Here is a 19388-nt window from a genome sequence, read left to right on the forward strand (position 1 = left end):
CTTGCATGGATTGATAGTTTTGTTACTTAAGACTTCATCAAGCACAGGTACTTGTTTTAAGAAAGAAAGAATGTCAGGCTAATAAATAAAATTGTAATAATAACGCAATTAGTCATGTGACATTATTAACCAACAAGCATTTTTTGTTTTTAAAAGATGTCTAATAGACATATAAGCATAGCCATCTTGGCTAAAACAAGACTAAACTTGAGCTGTCGGTGAAAATCTAATAGACATCTAAAAATAGACCAAAACTAGACTGGTCATCAAATAAACAGAAATTAATGACTACAGACATAAAGTCTGACTGTTTGACGACTAGTCAAGTTTTGGGTTATTCTTAGATGTCTATTAGATTTTCATTGACAGCTCAAGTTCAGCCTTGTTTTTGCTAAGCTGTCTATGATTAGATATATATTAAATGTCTATTAAACACAGAATTGTTTGCTGGATATGGTGGTGACCATTAGTGTGCAACCTTCTCTTCTGTTAAATAAAATACACATTTTCTGGCGATGTATTTTTTCTATAAGACTGATATGTATAGACAGCTCGTCTCACGTGAGCGCGCATCATTTCAATCACAGTTCTTGTAGGCTATCTAAAACTTGAACTGCGTGAAGCGACTGCGTGCGCCTTTAAGAGGATAAAGCGCGCGACGCCCCTAATGTCTCAGCAAACTTGGAAAAAGACTTTTCTCATTACCCGAGGGATTGAGATGGCCATGCTGACGGACTGTATATATAAAGGAGAACAGCACGAGCATGCTTATGCTCAGCCGTGGACGGAAAGCGAACGGACCTGTTACATGTCAGTGCAGTTCAGGCGCTCTTCTTCTTTCTCTCCATCATCAAGTGGATTGCTTTTCTAGACAAGATTGGAGTATTTTCAAATAAAAGAATTCATAAAAATTATATATCTTTATAAATATATACCACGCACATCCATTCTGCAATTTTAGCCTGTTTGTTTTGAATTGGCATTAGTGTGTAGGTTAGCGTATACAACACCTGCCCTGGACTTTCAAGGAGCTCCTAAGTGATGATTTTATGAACTTTTCCTCATCTTTCTCCCCAATGCCAGCCCTAATTGCTGACATGGAATCGTTTGGGTCTTCAGTCACCGAGTCCACCGACGTCGTCACACCGGACGATCCGTTTAAGGGTCCCCTCAAATCTGTTGAGCCATGGAATTACACTTTCCTCGCCTGTCTGATGTTCATAGTGACCTCACTGTCTATAGCGGAGAACTTCACCGTTATGCTCGTGACGTATAGGTTCAAACAGTTAAGGAAGCCTCTGAACTACATCATAGTTAATTTATCCGTGGCTGACTTCCTAGTTTCGATGACAGGAGGCACTATAAGTTTTTTAACCAACGCACGAGGCTACTTCTTCCTGGGCGTCTGGGCGTGTGTGCTGGAGGGATTCGCTGTCACGTTTTTCGGTAAGTTATGTAGCGACGCGTGTAAAATGTAACAATTTAAACTAAATGGTAGATATTACTGATACAATTTATTGTATTTAGTTATTTAAATTCATTATGCCACTGTGATAAGAAATAAGAAATGATAAGTGATAAGAAATTGTTCAAAATTCTAGCCATTGTATTATGTTTGTCACCTGTTGCTGGCTTCCAATCAGATTTTATTCATGAAAGGGATAGTTCAACCAAAAATAAAAATGTACTCACTATTTACTCTCCCTCGAGTGGTTCATTAGTGGTTCCATAACTAAAGAAGATATTTCGAAGAAAGCTGAGAAGGTAAAGGTGTGAAACAGGGTGAAGAGTGAGTAAATGATGATAAAATTTAATTTTGGAGCAAACTATCACTTTAAACACTATTATTTTCTATTTACTGGATACCAACAACTATTCCAGTAGTTTTATGTGAAATTTGTTGGAGTTAGATATAAAACACCTGTCTTTGACTTTCAAAAAGATCATGATTATTTTATTAACTTTCCTTGTTCGCCAATATTTAGAGTTATTTATAGTATTATTTCTGTTTACTACTTAAATGTACCTGTAGTTTTATTAATAACGTGCAATTTGTACTTGTACAAGTGCATTTTTAGGATACATTACGTAAACGATTACATTTAAGTAACAATTTGAGTATTACAACAATGCTAACTGTGTTTACTGTATTATGTAAAGAATAAGCAACTAGTCACCACTGGTCTTATGAAAATGAACCACTGCTTTATTACAGTGTAAGCTTAGTAATGTATTTTTCTGGTGCAATATTTTACTTTTTATGCAAACACCAAGGTTAAAACCCAAAGTGTAAAGCTAAAAAGTTAAGCAGGTTTATCTTCTGTGGCTTTACGGCAAGTAGTGTGCACACTATGATTATTGCAGTAATGTCATGGTGACTTGTTATTCAGTCTTTCCATCCAATTTCCAAACCCCTTGTCCTAGGATATTTGAGTTAATTGCAGTATCTAAAGCTGTATAGGAAGGTAAACACCTTGGATGAATGGCTAGTAGTGAATTTTATAAGTGTAGCAATTTAAAATGAGCTAAAGTTAAAGTTTTGAGTGAACATCGACTCTAAATACAACATAAAACATAATATAAAATCCAGATTTTATATGTATTGTTGTCCTTGTTTTACATATCAGACCATTTCTGCTAAATAGTTGTGTAAATTGCTTCCTTGTCCTCATTTGTAAGTCGCTTTGGATAAAAGCGTCTGCTAAATGACTAAATGTAAATGTAAATGTAAATAAGGAAAATCAGACATGCTTTGGTAAATCTTAATGACTTAAAAGAACATAATTGCAAAGTAAAGGGTTGAAATTCTTTCACTGTGACATTATAATTATGACATTAATTATCAACTCATGCACTTTCATTTAATTTTTCGTTTCATATAACATTTTATGCCATAACTGTGATTATTATTATAATCTTATGTGGCAGAAATGGTCTTCAGTAGTTACCTACAATGAGCTAATCAGGGAAGGCTTTCCCCCTCCCTCCTAAACTTTCATCATATTGTTCTTGTCATATTACATCTACAGTGCAGTTGTACATTTAAGTAATGTTGAGTAATATTAGTTAACAAAATCCACTTACAATACAGTTATAAATGAGAATTAGTTAATGCATGTTGTAGTGATTATATGCATTATCTACTCTTATTGCTATAGTAAATACAGTAGAATACTGCCATCCTGGGAAATTTTAATTATTTCACAAATATTTTAAACTCAATAGTTTTATTACAGGGTTTCTACAGGTTTCACCAAGTTAAAGACTTTTAAAGACATTTTTAAGACCATTGTGAATGAATATAAGGGCTAAACACAAAGGAATTTTTCAAATGGCCCAGATGGAAAAGATTTTTATTTGCCCTATCAAAGCATGTATAATTTAAGACATTTAATAATACAATAATAATTTAATAATAAAAACATTATATTTTTGATATTTATTAACAAAATATTTTAAATATTGCATGAAAACAAGCAAGCTCTACTTGTATCCATACACTTTTCCAACATAAACTTTCTTTAAATTAAAAAACAACAACAAATGTTTTAAAAGTTTTAAAAACTATAATAAAATAAATCTATGCACAATAATCTGTCCAGGTCGGTGTCCTCAGTAGTAAATGCATGGAGCACTTTTAAACAAATGTTATTGTATGGAAAATAAATAAACCATTATGGTAAATAGAGTTAAAAATGATCTTTTTAAATAAAAAATTTAAAGTTTTTTTTTTTTTAGATGAATTGTTGTATGGATGTTGGCCAGATTGGGTAGCAATACATGAACAAAGAAAAATTAAGACCTGTTTAAAAAAGATTTAAGACCTACAACACAATATTTCAGTAAATTTAAGACTTTTTAAGGTCCAAAGATTTAGATTTTGAGATTTAAGACATTTTAAAACTTTTTAAGACCCCTCGGACACCCTGTAATTACTAAAGTATGATAACTAATTTGATTTGTCTTTGCCATGATGACAGTACCTAATATTTGACTTTTTTATAAGATGCTAGTTTACAGCTTAAAGTGCAATTTAATTAAAACACTAGGTTAATTAGGTTAACTAGGCATGTTAGTTTAATTAGGCAAGTCATTGGACAACAGTGGTTTGTTTTGTAGCCAGTCAAAAAAAAAAGGATTCTTAAGGATTCTTAATGTTAATTAATAACATTAACCTTAGCTGTTTTTACAATTTTTATGTACAGCTGAAGTCAGAAATATTAGCGCCTAAAATATTAAAATATAAAATATTATATATGTTTTTTTTTAATATTTTGCAAATGATGTTTACCAGAGCAAGGAAATTTTCACAGTATGTCTGATAATATTTTTTCTTCTGGAGAAAGTTTTGTTTTATTTTGGCTAGAATAAAAGCTAATTTTAATGTTTTATGGACCATTTTAAGTTCAAAATTAAGATTTTTTTTCAATAGTCTACTTGCCTAATTACCCTAACCTGCCTAGTTAACCTAATTAACCTAGTTAAGCCTTTAAATGTCACTTTAAGCTGTATAGAAGTGTCTTGAAAAATATCTAGTCAAATATTATTTTCTGTCATCATGCCAAAGATAAAAATAAATCAGTTATTAGAAATCAGTTATTAAAACTATTATGTTTAGAAATGTGTTGAAAAAGTCTTCTTTAAGTTAAACAGAAATTGGGGGAAAAAATAAACAGGGGAGCTAATAATTCTGATTTCAAATGTACATATTTTTTATTTCAACCAAACTAAAAGACACAAGACTTTCTGCAGAAAAAAATTAAATAGGAAATACTGTGAAAAAATTTCCTTGCTCTGTTAAACATCGCTTGGGAAATATTTGAAGAATAAAAATATCAAATGAAGGCTATTCGTTTTGTTTTTAACTGTACTTGTAATGTGTATCAAAGACACTGTACAATAAAGTGTCATCCAAAAATCTTTTCTTGAATTAGTGTCAACATAAATCTATGCATATCATCATTTTCATCTCTTGGTAAATGTCAGTGCAGATGCATGTGATATTAAAAATGAGTGTGCCTTCTTGCTTTCTAGGAATTGTGGCTTTGTGGTCTTTAGCAATCTTGGCATTCGAGCGTTTTTTTGTCATCTGCCGTCCTCTGAAAAATGTCAGGCTGGGAGGCAAGCACGCAGCGTTGGGTCTTATTTTTGTGTGGACCTTCTCCTTCATCTGGACGATTCCGCCAGTCCTGGGCTGGAACAGTTATACTGTCAGCAAAATTGGCACCACCTGTGAACCCAACTGGTGAGCTCAAAATACTATTTCACCGACTCTCCCTCTGTTTATCTGGTATTTGTTCTTGAAAGTCCCTCTCGCGGTCACAGTCTTTCAATCTCGGTATGTGTCTCTCTGTCAAAGAAAACCGTCTGGCCAGAAAAACATCCACAGTAATACTATAGGCTATTCATGAATACTAATGTGCCTTGAAGATGTTCATGAAAGTGACATTACTTGAAATCTGTAAGGTGCTCAAGTCAGGGCTTCTTACTGTGGGTTATATTATGACAGAAAACAAAAGGAACCACTTAGAAATCCAAGGCTGATGCCATGCAGCCATCAGTTGAAAAATTGCCTTCAGGACACTAATACAAAACATTTGTGGCTGTGGCTTGGCCTTGGCCTTGGAACACAAACAATGTAAAAACAGTTGAATAAGGAATACACACGGACACAAAAAAGACTAGGAATAGTGAATATTTTTACAGAATTTCCATGTTCATCATTAGATTAATGTATTTTCTGCAGGTCAGATCTCCGACGGCAAAACAGCACATGCAAATTTAACATTTATCCTTCTATTTGGTCTCAGTGATTGGCACTAGCTTGAGCTTGCAATCGGTGCTCAAAACTCTTATTGTTATGCTGCAATGGTTGTTTGGTCCAAAACAAAGCCATTCACTAATCACATTATGCAAGTATGAAACATGCACATGATTTGTGCACATGAACTGATTACCTAAGCGTTCTTATCCACTGTCATTTCTGTGCGCAAAGTGTCGGGTATTATAAAAAAATAACAGTGTACACAACATAAAATACGGCCACAAATGATCTAATTCTGTCTCATGGTATTGCTAAAATGTTAGCACGTTTAAAAAGTCAAGATCTGTAGAATTTGTAAAGCAAAAAAGCAAGACTGCCAAGCATTTTTATCATAATTTAGTGTAACAATAGTTTATATACTTTTAAAATCTTGTCAGGGATATTGAAAACAAGTGAAGTTTATTTTTTAAACTAATTTCAAGAGGGCGACGCGGTGCCGCAGTAGGTAGTGCTGTCGCCTCACAGCAAGAAGGTTGCTGGTTCAAGCCTCGGCTGGGTCAGTTGGCGTTTCTGTGTGGAGTTTGTATGTTCTCTCTGCGTTTGCGTGTGTTTCCTCCGTGTGCTCCGATTTCCCCCACAGTCCAAAGACATGCGGTACAAGTGAATTGGGAAGGCTAATTTGTTCATAGTGTATGAGTGTGAGTGAGTGTGTATGGGAGTTTCCCAGAGATGGGTTGCAGCTGAAAAGGCATACGCTGCGTTAAACATATGCTGGATAAGTTGACGGTTCATTCCGCTGTGGCAACCCCAGATTAATAAAGGGACTAAGCCGAAAATGAATGAATGAATGAATAATTTCGAGAGGATCACATGCTTATGATTGTTCTAGGCTGGTGCCGCATCAGCTTACGATTGATTCTCCAATCAGATAATTGCTAACTCCCTATAAATAACCAGAGTTTCTTACCTCAGTATCTTCATCATGAAGAATCCCCCCTACCCATCCCTACTCCCTCTCCTTTCAAGATGGGTGACACGGCGGCCCAGTGAATAGCATTGTCACCTCACAGCAAGAATGCCTTTGGTTAAAGTCCCTACTAAACCAGCTGACATTTCTGTGCAGTTTGCTCGTTCTCCCCATGTTCGTGTGGGTTTTTCCCCAGGTTCTCTGGTTTCCTCCCACAGTCCAAAAAACACGCAATCCAAGTAAATTGAACATACCAATTTGATACCATAGCCAAGCTCTTAGCAAGCCGTACATCTCTCCTTAGCCATCCTATATCTGTTATCAGCCAGAAATAAGTCGGGGGAGTTCATCGAGATCTACCTGAGCTCAAACTTCCCTCTCACCCTGCTAACGGGAGAATCCCCGGGCTCGAGGATCTCGTAAGCTCAGGACTCTCTCTTGGGACAGCATGCCAAACAAGCTTTATTAGCAATCATCAGCTAAGTGTGAACTCTTGAAAAATCAATTAAACACAAGTTTGGAAATTCTCTCTCACATATTAAAGAATCTGCTTGTTATTTTAAATGTTTAATAAATACTGGTCAGAATAAATATGCTATAAAATTTTGGCAAATATGTCATTATACTGAATGATGAAAGACCTTTATTTTGACATTCCATTATTACAAAAGTGTTTTTAAAACATTAAAATAGACACATACTTACAATAAGTTCCCAGTAGTAGGTTGTGGCTAGAACGGCATCCGCTGAGTAAAACATATGCCTGAATAGTTTGCAGTTCATTCCGCTGTGGCAACCTCTGAAATAGAGACAAAGCCAAAAGAAAATGCATGAATGAATGAACTTAAAATCACCTTTGTATGTACAGTGTTCAGCATATATAAGTACACCCCTGACAAATATATCTTTTAAATTTATATTTTTAATAGGAAGCTATACAATATTATATTTGTACATATACATTAGATTAGTCAGTATTGAAGCCAAATCTGGAGCTTATCTAACAAAATAACTCATGATAACAGCCAAATTTATATGTTAAAGAAAAATAATAAGTACAAGAAAAAGAGGAAAAAAGTCAAGAGAAGCAAAATAATTGAAAAATCTATTTTTTTCTGCAATATTTTGCTTGAATTTAATTGTATTATCTTTCTGTTTCTAAATATGTTTGGTGACTAAATTATTATTTTAATAAATAAATCTGTTTAATAAATCTGTTTTGCTTAAATACACAAAAATAATTGCCTATATTTACTGGGAAATGGATAAAAATATTCATTTTCAGTATGGGGTGCACTCAGTTATGCTGAGCACTGTATATACCCTAGCTTCTGAAAATCTACTATTAAAAAAACTACACGAGCATCACATAATCTACACAAAATAAAACCACATAGAACACATGCTGAACACAAGTGACCAACATTTGTGACCAATATTCCACATAAAAGTTAACACAATTTTATTTCACATGAAACTGTTCCAAACGTACACAATGTGTGCTGTTTTAAGAGTAATTTGTTGCACATCTATTCTTTGATCCTCCTACCAATGTCATGTAGGTTAGATTAACAACAAATAAAGTCTGTTTTCCTCCTTCTAGGTACTCGACTAATTACTATGACCACACCTACATCATCACCTTTTTTGTTACATGCTTTATCCTTCCTCTTGGCGTGATCATTATCTCCTATGGTAAACTCATGCAGAAGCTCAGAAAGGTTAGTCAAATGGTCTCTTACCATGATGTAAATTCTGATTGGTTGTGCATTGCATGTTGCCATGTAATGTAAACTTACTCTCAGACAATAATTAACCATCAGACTTTAATATGCTTAATAGGTATCGAACACTCATGGACGACTGGGTAACGCACGGAAGCCTGACCGAGAGGTGGCGAGGATGGTCGTTGTAATGATAGTTGCATTCATGGTCGGATGGACGCCTTATGCTGCATTCTCTATTACTGTCACAGCCTGTCCCACAATCTATATTGATCCTCGTCTGGGCTCAATACCGGCCTTCTTCTCAAAGACTGCAGCTGTGTACAATCCCATCATCTATGTCTTCATGAATAAGCAGGTACGTCTCTGCCATTTATCATTCTTATCTGGCATTTTCAGATCAACTACACATTTTGTAAGAAATAATGTTTTTGAGTTGAAGGCGTCTAGCTGAGAACAGAATCCGATTAAAGGATTTTGATGCTTTATATATTAGGAATCGATTTGTGGTGTTTTTTTGCCATCAATCGATAAAAGGCAGAAAAGAAACAGGGCTAAGATGATTAATCTTACATGACACATAACGATAAAAATTAAATTAGAAACTCTCCTAGGAGTATGTAGCAGTGTTCTTTTAGTATCTTTAAGATATATTACTATACTACTTTTTTGTTTATTCTATAAGGAATTTTGTTGTGTTTTGGTCATTTTATTACTGTTTCTGTAAATATTCCTGCACTCAAAAAACAGTTTTGCTGCTTGTTCAAATTATAATTAAGCAGACTTATTTAAAATTACTTAAACAACACAATTCTTGAGTTTTTTGGGGGGACAACTTAAAAGTGCAGTGGGTGATTGTCTTCAGAAACAGTTTTTGTTGTGCTGGTTGAAAGTCTCTTCACATTCCAATAGTAATGATTAAAGTAAATGATCTAAATGTATTTATGTGCATTTTTATATTTTGGGTAAGGTGTAAGATTAAAAAATATTCATAATTCCCATAACTCATAGCCCAACATTTGCATGCTGTCAGCAAATGTAGATTTGTACAAGCACCGCACGTTGATGTGCACATGAGACGAGAGGGACAGCGGTAAAAACAACGGCTGAATCAAAACTTTTTCAAATCCTGAATCATCTTTGGAGTTAGTTTTGCATGCTGGAGGAAGGATGCCACATGGCTGAAGTATTTCTTTTAGACAGGTTCTGTTTTAAAACTATTTTAGTCAAGCAAAACTTACGTAGATTTTGTTGTGTTATAAATGGGTTATATGCTCAATACTGTTGTTCAGAATCAGAATCAGAATCAGTTTTATTGCCAAGTATGCTTCACACACACAAGGAATTTGTTTTGGCTACAGAAGCTTCCAGTGTACATAAAGTGTACATCAGCCACTGAAATCTTCCGGCAAAAGAATGATATGACCATTTTTAATTTCATAAGGGACCTTTTACAGCATGGATAATGCAGACTTTTATTTACTTTTAACAGCAAAACATAAATAGCACTATTCCGCCTAGCCTGCTTTACTGAGATGAAGTTGTTTTTATATTTACATTGGTTCATTTTTGAACAATGACAGCCTGTGACCTGTTCCCTGTTTTGTTTACCATGCTACTGAATATTCGCTCTGAAATAGGATGCAAGTATGGCTTAGTAATAAGTGTAATTCCTGCATGTCGCCAGCCAACCACTCAGCAGAGTCGCTTTAGCACAGCAATTAAGGTGCGCGCGTTCGAGTTTCAGGAGGCGTGGCTTTGCATGGTGGGAGAGAGACTGTGTTTCAAAGATAATATGCTAACCGGTTAGCATTGTGGCAGATCACCTACTGCACCTTTAATTGTTTTATGTTCAATCAACTTAAAATTGTGAAAATCATTAACTTAATCAATTTGCATTGGGATGACATGTAGGGATTGTGTGGAACCCTGCATTTTTTACAGTGTGTATATTTTTTTAAATATTTTTTCTATGGAAAAAAGATTGTATATTTTCAGTTTTTTAAAAATAAAAATTGTATTTATGCATGTTAATATTTATTGCATTTTTAAAAATGGTTTTAGTTTTAGTTAACTAATAACTAAGGGGCGAAATAATTATTTAATTCTGAAATAGATGATAGAAACTCTGACAATTTTGGTTGAGGTTCAGTTTTTCTCTTCAAAAATGTATTAAATATTTATATTTAACATTAAAAAATTCATAGAGGTAGATGGTCCTTATATGCCTGATGAAAAATGCATTATATGCCTAAAGATATTATTCCATGTAAGGAAAAGTTTGGGTGTCTTTAGCTTTCCATCTTGTGTCTTACATGGTGAGAAACCTCAGTTGCTTTGTCATGAACAGTGGTGGAAAGAGTACTGAAAAATCATACTTAAGTAAAAGTATGATTTGCCCAAAAAACAGTGCAAGCACAGTAAAAGTATCTGTTGTAAATATTACTCAAAGCATGAGTAAAAAGTAGACCTTTAAAAAGTACTCAAGAGTTGTGAGTAATGACGCTGTGAAAGGCTTATGCATTTAAATCTAATTTGTGTAGAGATGTGTAAACGTAACATTCTGTAGTGCATGTAGTTATTGTTTAAGGACATCCTCCTGGACACTTTTATTGCTTTCAAATGGTTTGCTGCATTTATAAAGCGCCCATGTCTTAAGCTTGTTCAGTATGATGTGGTTTATTTTCTATGTACAATTTGATTGGACAGATATCACAGGATTGATTTTTTTACTTAGCCAATCCCCATAGACAACAAAAAATAAAAATAGTGACTGCAGGTTGAAGGAAAGTAGTGAGGTAATAGTACCAATACTGCACTAAAATGTACTCAAGGGAAAGTAAAAGTTGACATTTTTAAAACTACTTAGTAAATTACAATTCCTGAGAAAAACTACTCAGTTACAGTAATTTGAGTAGTTGTAATTTGTTACTTTATTCATGATTAGAAAACAACAATAAAATAATAGACTATTTCCATTTAAAAATATTCTGGAATCTCTGCAAAGTTAGGCTAGACATTATGGGTGATACAGTATGCACTATTCCACCATCTCTCTCTTTACAAGTTCCCCATACATGAAGCTTGTCAACAAGGGGAATTTGTCCTCCGCGTCCCTGTGGTGTGTTGTTTGATGTAAAGGGCGAAGCAGTGATCTTTTGTAGGCATGTGACTCTGATGACCACCCCTAGGATGTGGGTCTCAGGTGGTTTAGAGCACAGGCTGCTGGACCCCTTGAGCGGTGCACATCTTCCAGAACCAACCCAGTTCCTGCCCAGCTGTTCCCAGAATAAATTCAGGTCGAGGGTCACAGGGTTGCAAAATTTCTCTGATGTGAGAGGGAAAGACAGACTAGATTATTGAGCGATGAACAAACACTTGAGAGTGTTAATAGGGATAGTTTCTATAAGCATATTATGATTTCAAGTGCACTTGAGTAAATGGAGAATCAAACTAAAAATTAACATGATTTGTGGACAGTGCAGTGCATTAAGGAATTTCATATTATATACTTTGCTTACGTAACAAAACTTTAAAGAGCTCCTATTATACATTATAAAAGATCATATTTTGGTTTTGGGGGTCTCCAACAACAGGCTCATACACATGAAAGGTCAAAAACACTTTCATTGTTTCATAATATGCATTTATTTTTACCTAATTACCTCAACGACTACCATATGATTCGTTCAGCGATTCATTTGTTCCTATTGCTCAAAGCTAATCTGCGCTAATTGGTCTGATGACCCAGTTTGTTGTATTTGATTGACTGCGTTCAGCGCGAAACACCCACCACGGCTATGAAATAGCACACAGAGTATGTGAGAGCCCAATGCAGGAAGGCAATAAAGCAATGCAGTTAAACACCAGCATATTACTCTACTCTTAACCACAACCCCAAGTAATAGCAACGACACACATTCAGTATTCATCCACACAGTGGCAAAAACTGAACTATTTTGAAAATTGACTGTGCCTCACGTGTGAGGATGCAATATGTGAATAGCCCCATAAAGATTTAACCTGAGAGATACAGTACAAGCACTGATCTATAATAGATAAATTATTACAAGCCACGCAGAGCAATTAAAAGTTACAACACACAGTTAAATACATATTTTGCTACTCAAAATGAGGCAACAATTTTAATTACACTTACATGTTCTGATCTAGAGGAAGAAGAAACTGGTCCATGTGAACTGTAAGAGTTACTGACAAAGTCCCTGTCAATGTTTGACAAAGTTCCATACATAATGGTCTCTGCTGCTCCTTCCTTTAATAACAAACAGCTCACAAATCCTGCACTGCAGCATAGGTTATTGTATCAAAAATCTGAAAAATGACAGGAATAAACACAGCACTAGGTTGACTACACTGTGGTATTGTTGTGAAAATTAACTTTAACACTTTATTCCCCACAGCCAAATCTCTGTCTGTCAGTGATCGTCATATTCATGATCAGTCCCGTGATCTCCCGTGCTCTGCTAGTGTCTGAAGAGAAAGGCGCGTTCACGTTTTACCTGAACCGGTACTTCATATTTGGTGAAGTACCATAGCGACATCAACGCGTTAAAGCAAAAGATCCAAACCCAACGCAATTCATTTATTCAACTCTTGAGTCGACTATGTAGTTAAAGAATCAATAGTTTTAAACACGTTGAACTTTTAGATTTAAACCTCAGCTGGATGTTTTCATTCACTTAGTGCTGTGTTAGACACTGCATCAAAGCTCATTTCCAAAAACCCAGAATAGCGGCTCTTTAACAAGTTTTAGTTTGTTGAGTTTTATGTAAAGGAGGGGGTTTTTGTTTTATGCATGAAACTAATGCTTATAATGTTAAAGATATACAGAAAGTGTTAGTCTGTAATGTAATATTATTGTTTGATGGAAAGAAAAGGATTCATTTAAACTAGTCTCAAAAGCCAGATCAAATCTATACAGTAGTCTCAAATAATCAAGTTTATGGAGTATTTTAATCATCATATCCGCTAAGATAATGTCTGCCAGATGCTTTCTTATGTTATTTTATGACTGATTTAATGTTTGATATTTATTTTGTTATTGAAAGAGCTCTGCACATATAATCATCTAAACTCTCAGCAACATGAAATGATATACATTTTTTTTAAAGCTAATTCAAACTAAATGAACCTTACAGTATTATCAAGCGCTTAATCTAATATAGCGTATGCTGTTTGGGTAGCAGTCCAAGTTTTCCATGACTTGCCATTTCAGATCAGTGCAGTTTTGTCTTTATCTACTCTGCATGTATTATTTTGTAAATGTATACCCACCATAGTGTCTCTCTGCATTATAAATTTGTACAGTAAGAGAGTAGCTGGTATTATAATTACCCAGGGTACCTCATTTATATCCAGTCCAACTAAAACCTTGAGGAAATGAATATATTTTCTTTCCATGACCTTATCTACTTTAATTAAGGTCAAGATATACCCTCGTTTTTACACAGAATACATCTTGTTTAATGACCTTTTCCTTGTTTCGATGCAGCGGTTGTTCAAAGGACTAACAGCTGAAAACAAATCTCTACACGGTGTCACAGGGATGGGAAATATACATCAGAGCTTTTCTTTTGTGTATTGAGCTCATAACAAGCATAATTTATAGTGCAATATAGTTGCATTAGAATATGTTTGTGTGTATGTATGTTAGTGCATGATTTCCTATCATAGGCTATTTACACCTGTTATTAAGATTTATTTTTGGTATTTTAGTGTCTATTTTCAATCTAATATTGTGCATAAAATTTTTGGCTAACACTGATAACCATTAACTCTTTATATTTGGAAGTTGACAACTCATAAATGTAAACAAGGCTCCTTTTAAACCTAATTTTGACTGTATTTCAGCATAACCTGAAATACATTGCTTTTGAAACATTTCAAAGCACTTTTCTTATGAAATGTCCACAAGAGGGCATTGTTAGTCATATTTATCACCTAGATTACAGGAATAGTTCGTGCAGAAATAAACATGACCCCATAATTTACAAACGCTCAAGCCATTCTCTGCGTATATGACTTTCTTTTGTCAGATGAACACTGTAAGAGTTGTTTTAGGGTGCTTTCACACATATAGATCGATTGTTTTGTTCTGAAACAGGGATTTAAATTGTTATAATGTTGCTTTTTGTTCTTGGTGCAGTTTGCTTTCACAACGCAAAGTTTCTAAACCGCAAAGTGACACCCACAGACATATGTAGTCACTACCAAATATAAACCAGAGGTAAGAATTCACATACATAGCCTCAAAAAATTAACTAATTAATCACACCTGTTTTTGCGATTATTAATGATTAATCACATTTAAAAGACTGAAACTTGTCATTTTGGCTATTCAAATGAAAAATTAATGTAAACGCAAGACAAAAAACTATTTAAATTCAAAATATAATTGTTTATTAGAATTTTTGTTTAACTTGTAACACAGATTTCTTCATGTAAACAATAAACCCACAATAAACCATCAAGATCCTGGTTTGAAAGCCATATTTATTACAGAAATAAAAACATAGGTATGTTATGCCATTTGAATTTTAAAACAATCAATGCCAATAAAGAAAAAAATTATTTCCATGTTGGATTCTAAGTGGACTGCAAAAAAATGCCAAAATACAGGCATTGCAAATATGGAAATTGGAAAATGATAATAATAATAAAGTATTGAATACAAACAATTGTACTCATTGAAAAGTTGTATTGTTGATAATTGAGAACATTAATTATAAAGTAGAAACAATTTAGCTTAGTCCTCCTTTACATTCAGCCAGTTGCTAAGACAGTCCAGTCTGTTGACATTATCGGGGGACAATGTGGCCCTTTTCTTTTGAATGATGTGACCTGAGAGTGAAAACAGCCTCTCACAAGTAGAATCACAGAATCAGCATATGAATTTCGGTGCCTAATTTTGTTGCCACTGTTGCTACGACAAGGGTGTAAGAAGCATCAAGCGGACATCGAAGGCACCCACCAGTACGCGTTGTGTCACACCAAAGACTAATTCTTACAGGGACTTTGGTCACACCATCTCTAAACATTTAAACAACTTTGAGGGATACGGACAGCGAAATCGGTGATGTTTAGGCATTTGTTATTGTTGCTATTAAACACGCGCGCACAGACACAGACAGACGCACACACAAAGCGCGCAGGACAGCACAGCTAGAGCGACTCCCTTCAGATTCAACACGCATGATCGCGTTCATTACATTTGCTTAAACAAAGCGTTCTTAAGTATGGCTATATTTCACAAGGATTCTGACAAAGCAACCTGAAGCAGACGCTTTACAAAAGTTGCGTTTAAGGGGGACACACGACAGAATGCGACATCATCGAAGTTTCACTGAGGACATTTACATGGACACCAATACTTCGATTTTAATATGATTAAGATAATACTCTTATTAAGAGTCTACCATGTAAACAGCGATTTTAGATTACCTTGAAGGACCACCCGAGTCACAAAATGCGGAGGTTTTTCTTTCCGTTCGCCATGCAGTATCAAATTCCATTAAAACAAAAGTCGAAAAATAAAAAATGAAACATACAAAATTGCATGAAACTCTGGAGGAAATGCTGGATAGCCTGGTAATGCGACATTAATTGTTTTATACTAATACTTTCCTTCTTAAAGCGCTTCATTGGTCTTATCCATATTTCTTTGCATGCTGAACACACGTCGGCCACAACAAGAAAAAAAAACTGCATCTGCGTAATTGCGTAATTTTTTTTACGTGCTAAATATTTCAAATTAATCGCATGCGTTAACGCACTAATTCTGACAGCACTATAAAATATATATATTGATTCTATATCAGAAGTTGAGTTAATCAAAAAGTCTATATTTTTTTAATAGTTCAGTTAGATAGTATGCTTTCGCTTTCGTATTCGACATAAAATGCACTTTTAATGGTAGGAATGATATCTCTACTCATCATTCTCTCTTCTTATAGCCATATACACTCACTGGCCACTTTTTTAGGCACATCTTACTTGTATCCAATGGCTTATTGTCTAATTTTGGTGAGCCCATATGAATTGTAGCCTCAGTTTCCTGTTCTTAGCTGACAGGAATGGCAGCTGGTGTCGTCTTTTGCTGCTGTAGCGCATCCACCTCAAGGTTGGACGTGTTGTGCGTTCAGAGATGCTCTTCTGCATACCTCAGTTGTAACGAGTGATTATTTGAGTTACTGTTGTCTTTCTATTAGCTGGAACCAGTCTGGCCATTCTCCTCTGGCATCAACAAGGCATTTGCGCCCACAGAACTGCTGCTTATATAACACTGATATATATATATATATATATATATATATATATATATATATATATATATATATATATATATATATATATATATATATATATATATATATATATATATATATATATATCAGTGTTATCAGATCAACAAAAACTCATATTAATAACAAACGCAAACATGAACAAGACCTCTGATCCTTATTCACTTTCAATCTAACACTCTTTCTCTTCAGTTCAGGAAGTGCTTGATCCAGATGTTTAAAGGAAACGGCACCGCCCTGGAATCCACCAATTTGAATCAGACATCAGACAAAGGGCCGATCACAGCCACAGCAGACACTCACCTCGGAGAAATGTCCACCATCGCTGCTCGCGTGCCCATGTCCATGTGCAACATGGAAAAGAGCGAGGAAGAAGAGGAAGAACCAGAGCAGAGCGGGAATGGAGGTCCAAAGCAGCTCCCTTTATCAGATAGTCGAGTATGTCCTTTGTAAACAATGATTAGTCTGACTGAATACATGTAAACCCTAACCGTCATCATCAAGTAGACTAAAATGTTGTCTTACTAAAGCATAAATCCAGCAGTTGTTAACCTCTATTGGATTGCATATGTTAGAATGTATGGTGTTTTGTATGTTGTTTTTGTTCCTTTATATTGTGGCGATTTGCAGTCTTGGCGTATCTGTAAATGGCTCAGTATGGCATCATTACCTTACATGAACATAAAGGTGACCATATAGGCAATATATTTCTGTATAGTCCTCTATGTGAGAGCCATGTTTTCCAAATGTATTTGTGCTCTCTTCTCACCATATCGGCGATTGCACGCTAGTGTCAGTCCAGATGTTGAGTGTTTTTTTTTTAATGTAATGAATTATAAAGACTTTGCAATAACTTTTAGTTTCACAATTAGACACAAAAACGTGTTTGGTAAAGAATTTTTAGAGGTTAACATACTGACTCCCATTTAAGGGTGTCTTCACACTAGCACTTTTGGTCCATACCTGTGTTTGTTTGACATCAGAGTTTGGTACTTTTAGCTAGTGTGAATAATGTCTTCTGAACTCGGGTGTGCTCCTGTGAACTGTACCCGAGGCCAACTGAAAGAGGTGGTCGTGGTGTGCGTTTTAGGTACTATGGCCCGGTTGACTTTTGATATGAATGCAATCATATCAAATAACGGAAGTGAACCGCCAGCTGTACAACAAACTTTAGTTTTCATGACGTTCATTCACCTCTGCCATATCACCCTGCAGCTTACTCACTTACTGAAGCTAAGCAGAGCTGAGCCTGGTTAGTAGGTGTATGGGAGACCACATGGGAAAACTAGGTTGCTGCTGGAAGTAGTGTTAGTGGGGCCAGCAGGGGGCGCTCAACCTGTGGTCTCTGTGGGTCCTAATGCCCTGATATAGTGAAGGGAACCTGTGCTGTTAGTGAGCACCACCTTTCAGATGAGACGTTAAACAGAGATCCTAACTCCGTGTTCATTAAAAATCCGATGGCACTTCTCGTAAAGAGCTGGCCCAATTCCCTTCATTGGCCACCCATCATGCCCTCCCTTTCGAATTGGCTTTATCCCTGTTTCTCCACTCTCCCTATAGCTGGTGTGTGGTGAGCGCACTGGTGCTGTTGTCCTGTGGCTGCTGTTGCATCATCCAAGTGGATGCTGCGCACTGGTGGCGTTATGGAGAGACCCCCCCCTCATGATTGTGAAGCACTTTGGGTGTATAGCCATCATTTAATGTTACCTTGGCGACAAGCGGGACCTACCCAGTGCAAACACCGTGATGTCTGCTTGTCTCTTCCAAAAATGACTTCAGCAGATGTTTTGAGTGTTTTTAACATTTCGCGGCAGATAGCTGCACGTGGCTCTCTGTATGTTACCAAAACCAAAAGACTCAGTAAAAGCAGAATGACCGCAATGTGCATACGTCTTTCCATTTTGGTGCTGTTGTCATCATTTAGCAACAGCTGTACACACAACAGCAGCTTGATGTGTTAATGCAAGCGTACCGAGATTCAGAAGGAAAAAAGATGGTGTGAACACAAACCAACAGAGAAGGTGGCAAGGGGGGGGACAATCGAACTTGTGTTCGGACCAGGCAATTGAACCAAGTGTGAAAGCACCCTTAAGGCTGATTTATACTTGTGCGTCGAGTGATCGGCGTGACCCACTGCGCCTGCCTTGCGCGTAGTCGTGCATTTATACTTCTGCGTGCTGTTTGTGTTGCTCTGCAGTAACACTTCTGAAACGCTAGCTGGCAGTAGGTTATGTTCCTCTGTGCCAAGTTTTTTTTGTTTTTTTCTGAATGCTACAAGTATCAATCAGAGGCAGGAACCGGCAGACATGCAACAACCTTAATCACAAGGTAAACACAAAACAAATATTTCCATCTGGTGCTCCTTCATGGGCATCGACACTTGTAAACAGTCACTCCATTGGGCTCGTGGCTCTCAGCACTGCCCATGCTCATCACCGGTACCAAGCCGACCAATCACAGAGCTTGCGCTACATGTCGTTGAGACGTGTAGTTAAATGTTTTGAGAGGTGCACGTCAGCGACGGCGTCAGCCACTGTAAGGGCTATGCGACCATGTGAAAGCTGCGCCGGACCATACGCATGTGCTAGAAGCAGAAGTATATATCAGCCTTT

At 36.0% G+C, this 19388-nt stretch overlaps 1 protein-coding gene across 1 annotated transcript; it reads left to right on the forward strand.

Annotated features, from left to right (window-relative positions):
- Nucleotides 1-1076: 1076 nt before the first annotated feature.
- valopb (vertebrate ancient long opsin b) lies at nt 1077-17549 on the forward strand. Its single transcript, XM_056469765.1, has 5 exons — nt 1077-1446; nt 5035-5245; nt 8335-8452; nt 8574-8813; nt 16969-17549. Exons 1-5 carry the CDS (start codon nt 1077-1079, stop codon nt 17227-17229), a joined length of 1200 nt encoding a protein of 399 aa, XP_056325740.1. The 3' UTR covers nt 17230-17549.
- Nucleotides 17550-19388: the final 1839 nt, after the last annotated feature.

The sequence above is a fragment of the Danio aesculapii genome, chromosome 12, assembly GCF_903798145.1.
Source record: "Danio aesculapii chromosome 12, fDanAes4.1, whole genome shotgun sequence".
In the NCBI taxonomy this organism is placed as follows: Eukaryota; Metazoa; Chordata; class Actinopteri; order Cypriniformes; family Danionidae; genus Danio; species Danio aesculapii.

Coding starts and splice junctions, on each gene's coding strand:
- valopb (XM_056469765.1), top strand. CDS start 1,077: ATGCCAGCCCTAATTGCTGACATGGAATCGTTTGGGTCTTCAGTCACC. Junction 1,447..5,034: donor ATTCGCTGTCACGTTTTTCG/GTAAGTTATGTA, acceptor CTTGCTTTCTAG/GAATTGTGGCTTTGTGGTCT. Junction 5,246..8,334: donor ACCACCTGTGAACCCAACTG/GTGAGCTCAAAA, acceptor TCCTCCTTCTAG/GTACTCGACTAATTACTATG.